Here is a 9,298-nt window from a genome sequence, read left to right as displayed (position 1 = left end):
ACTTGAGCAGCTCTGTGTCTTTCTGATGTTGGTGCCCCCAGAGCTGGACACAGCACTGCAGGTGTATAGTAGAGTATAAAAGCATAAAATTATAGCTCAAAAGATGATCAAAGGTACAGAGCAGCTGGAAGATGTAATTCACCTTCCTGTGGCGTCTCCCTCAGCAGTAGCATTTGTACGGCCAGGCAGTAATCTGGAGTTACTGAGAACTAACCGTAGGCTCTTGTTAGGTGAAGTTTCAGCCAGACCGGTTCCTGAAGTGGCTTCCTACATGGCTCTCAACACCACCAGCAGCACAAAGCAGGCCCAGCACAACAGCCAGGAGTGGGGAGAGATGAAGGCAGGGGGAGGAAAGTGGCAGCAGGTCTGCGCTTTTCCATGTCAGCATGGATTTGTATTAAATAACAGTGACATTAAGTTGTGAGGTCAGGAAACTTCAGTTTGTTTCAGCCATAGATTTACTGGATGAGCTCAAACAAGTTGCTAAATCTTTTTTCTAAGTTCCCCATTTAAAATCAAGGGACATGTCTGCCCTAACAGGGTGGTTGTGATTATTTAATTTTTAGGTGAGACTCATACAAAATACATCGATATAAACTAAAATACACAGGATGGGTTTTGCCCATTTCCTTTAATTTTTGAAAACAAGTAAGTAGACAAAATTTTGTGCCCTTCAAAACCAAACAGAATCTCTCTTTGTGTAAAATGTTCCATAAACCTTAGTGGTTGTTCATTTTTATTGTATTATTTTTAATAATACTGCAGATATTTCAGAAAAGGGCAATATTGTTTCTACTCCATAAAAAAAACCATCACGATATAGTTGCTTTTTGCATTTTCCCCTATATATTGTTTGAAAAAAACCCAAACAAAACACAAATACTATTAGGAAATTTACCCTCCCACACCCCTCCCAACAAAAGAAAAATATTTTTTAAAAAATCAGTACATTGTTAAACAAGTCAGATATTAAATGCACACATTTACAAGCACAGCACATTAGTAATACTGTATAATACTTTAGACCATGCCAAACCATATGTATGTGTATAAAGCTACAGGTGAAATGGTTCATAGCAGCAGAATAGGAAGCATGTTCCGTACAAAGCACATAGTTCCTGTGGAGACATATGGATGAGTACAACAGTTCAAAGTACAATGACAAGCTAAAACACACAAGTTTTTCTGCTACAGCAGTGTGTGTTATGATTCAAAGGGGAATCTTGACTTGTCTGGGGTTTTCATTTTGTGTCTAATGGATGGCCAGCTGAGTGGTGTGGGTTCCACCTCTTGGCACACTTTACTGTAAACATTCATGAGGAGTCCTGATTGCTGAAGATAACTTCATTGAAATCAAGGCCAAGCGTTACCTAACAGTGCATCTATATTTGCACATCCCTCTCTGATAAAAAAATGTGTTGATGTGTACTCTGGAAGAGAACATAATCCATCCCAAGGCCCATATGTGGCTTTAGGGCCTTAGTTCTGCAACACTGTGGGTGTAGAGAAAGACCAGAAAGGGACACTGGATTAGAAATATTTGTGATTCATTAGGACTTCCAAACATGTTAATTTCTAGGTTTTGGAGTGGGCATTTTTTCAATGTCAATATGTAGTTTTCATTTGCTTCGTTGTATATAACTCAATCTGTAGTTTCAACTCTGGGAACATTTCCAGGAGTATCATTTTCCAGTGGGACCGTGATTTTCATTGGTAACCTCTAGTTCTGGATGCCAAGCTGAAGAGTCCCTCTGAGGGAGGCCACCATTCACAAGGTGGTAGTTCTGTACCTTCATAAAGGCAGGCTCGTTCAGAACGTCCTTTCCTAAGCACCTAACGATGGACACATGCAAAGGCAAGCAGGACGTAAAGTATTTGAAGTAGAATTGTGATAGAGAAGTTCTCTCTAAGACTTCTACCTTACCACACACAAAAAAATTCAACTAAGATAAAGTAAAATCAATAAATCTATTGGATTTAATGATGTAACCTGAGACAAAGCGGTTCTATGAAAGTGACTTATTAAGCCATAACCGTAAAATCTCAAAGAAATGCAGACTACCTGTACGGTTCTGTGTAATATTAAGAAATACTTAGGGACTTCTAGTGAAATGTTTTCCGCTGTAGAAGGCCAGCAGCCACTTCTGTTTCTAATAACTCCAGATGCTGGTATCTGAGGTTTGGTGATTTTGAACTGCAGAGAAGACAGAAGATTTTATGACATTTTTTCTGAGCTGCCTTAGGCTTTTGCTTTGTCTCTCCCCATCAAATAGTGTGCAGTATAGTACAGTATTCCTCCACAGGTTTCTTATACAACCATTAAATAAAAAAACAGGACAAGAAAAAAATTATTCAGAACAAATATTAGTGTTTGGAATATTGGGAAAAAAAAAACAAACAACCCAAGAGATAGTCTAGAGATTTTGATACTGGGACTAGCATTTGCATACCTCATGGTAAAAACCATCCATCAGCTGGATTCACATACAAAATCTCTTTAAATCAGAGGGAGTCGGTTCATACAATTGATTTACTAAAAAGGCCTAATATCACAAACCCAACACTCCTCCCTCTGTGTAACAGAGAAGTCACAACATCCCTGACTTAATTCCTTCATCTGCACCATATATAAATTACCTCCTGGAACTCTTGTAGAGATTAAGGACCAATTACTCTAGCCTTCCACCAAATAAGCTCCTGTTCTGACTTCAGAGCAAGCTTTGATACCATTCAGGGTAGGAGAATCTGTGCCTAATCTGCGAGTATCGAGAAAGTACCTTGAAGATGAGAAAAGCGATATAGTACTACACATTGTCATTGCAAGATCCTTAATTTCTTTGAGGGGAATGAACAGATGTTCAGACAGACAGACTGGGAAACAGATAGAGACAGATGGAGAGGCCAAGGTATGCAGAGCTCTGTGTGTTCTTTCTTTCTCAGAATATTGCCATATATATATAGTAAGCTTAGTCTCCTTTTGTACAAGCACAGACAAACACATTTCGAAGTTGCAGATGGGAAGTGTCAACCAAAATGAAGGACTGGCCACCCAGACACCAAAGAAAATGAAAAAGTTAGAGGTCTCCTGAAGCAGTGCACATTATCTTAGAGACCATTAACTTACAAGAGCGGCAAAATTCATAACTCTTAAGAAATATCCTCTATCCAATCTCCAGAAAAACAGTGACTCAGAAGTGGGCCCATTCCACCACAGTTTTAGAGCTGTTGAAGGGGACGGGAGGTGGAAGGCAATAAGAGCAGCTGAGGTGATGCTTCCTGTCAGCTTGACAAAACTCGCCCTGAAAGAAGAGCTTTGTTAGATGCAGAAGTCAGTCTTGCAGCTGCCCGGGTCTATGTAAAGGCTGAATCACGCACAGCCTGGTTCAAAAGCCACTGGGCTCAGCTGGGAAGGCTCACTCTGATTTCAGTGGACCTTGGACACAGCCCACATTTAGACAGTAATATGCAACACCAGTTACAAGACCTCCCCCCATCCCCTCACAATTTCTTCAATATAAACAAAAGGACGTTTTGGTCCTCTTTATATACATACATTAAAAGCTGAAATGGTCTGAAATGCTTACAGATTAGAATACATATATTTATACAACATTACACCTACCAGAAATCAAAGTAGAAAAGTTTTACAGCACATTATACAGATCCCTCTAACTTCTAAAAAAAACATTTACTGAAATCACCATATTACAAGGTCATCAGTAACATACCATATAATACTATTTCTTTTTCTTTTACATAATCATTACTTATATAGTAATTTAAAAAAAATCACTTTTAAACAAGTATACAATTTTCACTTTAAAATTAACTGGTTAATAAAATTTTGTGCAAAACAAGCCAGCCTCTATAATTAAGTGAATTTATTTATTTATTTATTTATACAAAAAAATAAAACAAAAAAAGATAGTTCTTTCAGAAATGCGTCTCCTTTTCTGTAATGGTTGAAATGGTGCCATCTCCTTTCAGTTTGGCATCGCAGTCATTTATTGCTGCAATGTAGGCTCCTCCTCCAAGTTTCCCTCTCATTTGCAGATCTGAGCTAGGTGTAATCAGCTTCCTGAATTTCTAGAAAATTTGAGAAAATGGAAAGCATTACCTTTTTCTTGGTCACAGACACACACTTCTTGAATAGATTGACTTTAAAACCCTTTTCTTTTGCACGTCTGCTTCTCATTTCCCTGTTATAGGTACATCCATAAAACTGCATGCTGCACAGTTCTTTACAAATCACACTAGACCAAAGGCTAAAGAACTAAAGTGAAGACAAAGTCAATTTGATTTAGAGTAACATTCCCTTTCATGAAGAAACTCAGCACAGTGGTTTGGGTCAGGCTTGTTACATGGGTACATTTTGAAGTTGGCTTCCTGAGAAGCTCCCAATTGTAATTAAAAAAAACCCTTCTCATTGTTTATGCATGGAAAAGATAATGACCTGTCTGCCGTGCTTCAGACTACAAGGCAATGCAAAACAAGATTCTATAAATAAAGTCTATTTACTTGCAGAGACCAGGTAAGGTTGATGCATTAAGGAAATATTTCATATTAAGATCTGTGCAAAACTTCCTTTTTTGACATGCTAAGAAAACTATATTATGGACAATTAATTTTTTTGTTTATATACCCACAGTAAAGATTTCCTAGGTAGTCTCCAGGCTGTATTTAATCAGCTTAATGGAGTCATTTCAATATGGACTGCTGTCAGCCAGAACAATAAATTGCCTGTTAGCTTCTCCATTCAAGAAAGCAGTAGCTATCACATTGAGATATACTCAGATATACCCAGACGTCACACACTTTTGTTCTGAGTGGAGGATAATTTTGAAAGTGTGGATATACACTGTGAGACAGATCTTTCAAACACACTAGATAAGTTAATGAGCCCCAGGCATCCTAGACACAGGAATTCCTACTGGTTTGTTCTTATGTTGGCATTATCCTAGCAAATATCAGAAAGACTGAGAAAGCACGCAAGTACCTTCCATATATGTATGGAGACAGGAGGAGGCAGTACTGGGATACCTATTTTACTGACTAGTATCTAAGGAACTCCAGATGACAGAACCAGGCTTTTCTGCCAATACGAGAAAATCACAAATGGCCAAGTAAGATTTATATTCTTGTTTCTTCCATTACAACCATCTTCACTGTCTTGCAGAAAAGGTCTTATATTTAATAATCTTAACCTCAGCCTAGATCCGAGATAACCTGATACAAATGCTAGTAAATTGCACTGAATATTTCTTTTTGTCTCTATTTCTCACTTAGAGAACTGTAATCAGGAAAACTGTCCAGAAGACATATGAGTGTTTGCTAAACAGCTCCTGGAGGAAAATCCTGGCAGCACAGGCATTAGTTACCAAAAACATGGAAAGAAGGCAGCTGACCTGAACGAATGGCTGGTACAAACCTTCTTGATGGGTTTAGCTGATGTTACAGACATTTTAAGCCACAAAATGAGCTGGAACAGAGCACCTTAAAGCTATAGTATTAGTTTACCACAGACTGAAATCAGCAAAGGCAAAAAAAGAGAAGAAATTCAGAAGAAAATAGAGAAAATTCAGATGCCTCTTTCCACCAGTGACTGAGAGGCCTAACCCAAGCTGCCACTGGAACAGGCATGTGGCATTGGTTTTTCGATTCAACTGTGCTTAAGTCTTACGCAGTTGAGGATTCACACTCCCTTCCCACTTCTTTTTTCAGTATCATTAATCTGAAAATATATCTCACCTCTATGAAAGTGCCTTCTGTCTTCCACAGCTTAATGCAGATCCACAAAGGGATACAGATCATGGAAGAGAGCGCCATCATCCATCCTATGCCATAGCCCCAGTCAGGGTATATATATATATTGTTGTATTTCAAAGGCTTGTATTTCACCAGGAAAAAGATGAAGATTCCCTGAAATAAGAAGAGAAATATATTAGCAGTATTTGAAAAAAACACTGCCCTGTGTAACAAGAAAATCATCAACCGTTTAGGCAAGGCCAGTCTCCCTAAGGATGGAAAGGTAAGCTTTTCAGTCAGAGAAAAAAACCCAACAGCAGTACCTTCTTTTATGTACAGCTTAAATAACATGTCTCGGTAGCTTCCACTGAACCTTTCAAGTTTAAATCCTATTTACCTCTATATGACAATAAAACCTGCACTTTGATGGCAAAGAGTACCTGGGCAGGAAAGATTAACTTTTGCTACCATGAACCAGCTGTGATTCAGTAACACAAGCTCTGTTCTCTCCAACCTGTCATGATGAAAAAGGAAAGCCAAAATTTTCAAAGTTGCCTTAATCCACTGTGTCTGTCTGCAGTTCTGCAAGCCAACTCTCTCATTCTCACTAAAGCTCAAATATGTCTGTCTGAATTCAACAGTTGTTTAATCAAGCAGTTTAGACCATTCAAATTTATGAAGTATAGAAACATTACTATGTACTTTCCTTCAAAGTGGTGAAAAGAGTGTACAAGATCAAGAGATATTAAGTTCATTTCAGACAGTGTAAATTAGTCCAAAATCTTCCCCCAAGTTTGCAGATGAACTGGCAGAGCTCAATGGGACCTAGATATCCAGGGGCCCCTGCTGGGATTCCAGAGGGCTTTCTGCAAGAGAATGGCCATGTGAGCAATCCTGCATGAGAACAAGAGTGATAAGAGCCTCAGCCGAGCAAGAATGCGATAAGGATGTGACCCTGAATGAGGGGGGAGAAACTCGACGAGACAAACAACCCCCGGAAGGGGTTGGGACGGAAGAGGAAGTTACCCAAGGCAGAAGCCTGGCACGGCTGATGTGGCACTTTTTATCCAATCACAAGAAGGTTTAAAGCGCGGGCTAAGTTAACTGTCCAATCTTGAGGACTTGTACTGCACGTTACTCTTGTGTGGGAGAACATTATAAACGGGCTTTCTTAGTTGTAATAAACGGGCATTGCTTGATCACATTGGTCGTGTGCGTGCTCAGCTCTCCCGCAGGCCCCAGCATCTGTGGTTCTGCAGTTGCTATCATTTATGTACTGGACAACTGGAAGGTTTTAGTATCTAATCCTCAAGCATTGTGGATCAAATTTATGGGCAATCTGGTCATGCTCCTTTTGTAATTTTGTCCCTGTTATCTAGCTGCAGCAGACTGACAGAGCTGGCACCAGTACTGCTAGCTTCTGGTATGGCAAATTCCTTCCCCCTCTGCATGCATATGAGATGTGCTTTTAGCCTATTCTACTACTTTTGCTAGAAGAAAAAATGTCTATTCACCCAAAGAGAGGGAAGGAAATAGGAACCTGGAGCAGCAAGGGAACCAGCCCACGTCTAGTGGAACTGGAGTTATGCTGGGTAGACACAAGGTATCCTAGCAGTACCGTGAAAAGGAAGCCTCTGTTGTACTGGCAAATGTTCATATAGGGCCCTGAGTTTATTTCTTTCCTTTTATTGTGTTTACTAAGATTTCTCACAAGTCACAGAATATTTAACGATTTTGACAGATCCTACAGAGTGTTTTTTAATTAAAATATATGCTACAAATCCATAAGTGTTTTTCTCAACTGTTGTGAATTATTAGCATCAGCAAAGTTCTAAATATATGCATGGAAAACCCTCTTTTATGTCTAAACCAAGTTATTTCAATATTCTGTACTTACTGCACAAATACCTGGAGTTAAGACCATCCAGCACCATTTAATCAATGACAGTGGTTTGTACCCAATCATATCTTCAATGTTATCATAAAAGCGATTGCTGCCTGCCCCAAAAAACAAATGAAAAGCAGATTAGAATGTACATGTAAGAGATTGCATAGCTCAGTATTTAAAATAGTAAAGAGAAAAAAATAGGTTCTGCCAGAGCTGCAGAGACTGAAGCTGCTATCTCTTTCCCTGACACGCACATCTTTCCGTCATCTGCTCCGTCCTTGTGGCAGAGATTGCTGCCTACATCTGTATCTGTCTGTCCTGGTTCAGCTAGGACAGGGTTAAGTTTCCCCAGCAAAGAAGGGGAAAGGGATCTCCGGCCGGGTTATTCATACCATGCTGAAGTCAGGTCCAGGCACTGGAGCGCGGGAACCTTTTTCCTTTGTGGTTTTGGTGGCGGGGAGCACATGGTGGGCTTGTTCCGTAACCATTTGCAGTATTTCTCTGTATATCTTTTGTCTTGCTTACTGTTATTGCTGTTTATTGTTGTTATCATTGCTACCGTTGTTGTTCAGATTGATTATCACACTGTTGTATTAAATTTCTTCTTATTTTACCCCGGGGTTTGTGCCTCACTGCCAGCCCGACTGGCTGAGAGTGGGGGAGGGGCAACGGCAACGTGCTCTCCGGTCCCGGCAGGGCTTAAACCAACACACTGTCCAATATGAACATTGAGTAGGAGGGGGCGAGCTGTCAAATAGAAATGGCTTCTGCTCAGTAACAGTTTGAGCAAGCCCAGTTAAAGAGTATATATATATATATATATATATATGTATATATGCTACAAGCTCACGTATGGATCCCTAGATAGCTTGGGGACGTGTGTGAACTGAAGTCCATATGTTGTTTTACAAAGTAAAATTGTCAGCCCTTTGTGTGCAAAAAACACTTGAGGATGTAACCATGAACATGCCCAGCACTGTGGTGGTTTTCTCTTGACTTTGCTGACAGACAGAAATAGCAGAGTGAGGGACAGTACTATGTCCCTTATGTGGATTTATCTGTGAGTGTCAGAAGTGGATGGGAACATGCCCTGCACAGATGCTTTCCGAGAGAAGAAAGACTTATAGCCACCGCTACTTCCTGAGGCAGCTAGGGACTCCCTTGGTGAAGGAAGGTGGAGGTCAATCCTGACAAAGACCAAGGGTCAGGGTGGAAATCTATTCCACTATCTTTGCTATTTAGACTGGGAAAATAGGCATTCCTGACTTTTGATAGGGCACAGAATGTGGAGGGTCCCACTCCACAAGGATACAAGACTTTCACATTGCTTTTATGCAAATAGAAAACTTTCATAAAAACTGAAAACCACAGCAATTTTCAGCAACTCACCATAAACCCAGCCTATGCAGACACATTCAAATATGGCAACAAAAAGAAGGCACATGCCACTAGCTGCATAAGAGTCAAACAACTGAAAGACGTACATCCCACCCTAAAAGACAAAGACAGAAAAAGGAAAAAAAAAAAATTGTGTTGGCACCAGTAGGAATATTTCACAGTAAATATGGATTTAATTGCACAGTCAATCTGTTGGTTCCCTGGCAATCTTCATACTAAAGTTGGTTCCTTCTTGAACAAAGAATCTTCATTTCCTAGTGATTTCTT

The 9,298-nt window shown here is 39.8% G+C and overlaps 1 protein-coding gene across 2 annotated transcripts in view; it reads right to left on the bottom strand.

The window, feature by feature from the left end:
- Positions 1–559: 559 nt before the first annotated feature.
- SLC6A11 (solute carrier family 6 member 11) overlaps positions 560–9,298 on the bottom strand; it is a 109,474-nt gene continuing 100,735 nt past the window's right edge. The window contains exons 12-15 of one of the 2 annotated variants that reach the window (XM_026857858.1): positions 9,023–9,125; positions 7,643–7,743; positions 5,749–5,919; positions 560–4,086 (exon numbers count right to left, since the gene is read on the bottom strand). In XM_026857858.1, coding sequence (XP_026713659.1) covers positions 3,934–4,086; positions 5,749–5,919; positions 7,643–7,743; positions 9,023–9,125 — 528 coding nt within the window. In that variant the 3' untranslated portion in view covers positions 560–3,933. The remainder of the gene's footprint in view (positions 4,087–5,748; positions 5,920–7,642; positions 7,744–9,022; positions 9,126–9,298) is intronic. The other variant, XM_026857859.1, reaches the window with a different exon arrangement.

The sequence above is a fragment of the Athene cunicularia genome, assembly GCF_003259725.1.
Source record: "Athene cunicularia isolate RWA chromosome 12 unlocalized genomic scaffold, athCun1 chr12_part1, whole genome shotgun sequence".
NCBI classification, from domain to species: domain Eukaryota; kingdom Metazoa; phylum Chordata; class Aves; order Strigiformes; family Strigidae; genus Athene; species Athene cunicularia.
The sequence above is the reverse complement of the archived record's forward strand: the minus strand, read 5'-3'. Positions and strand labels throughout refer to the sequence as shown.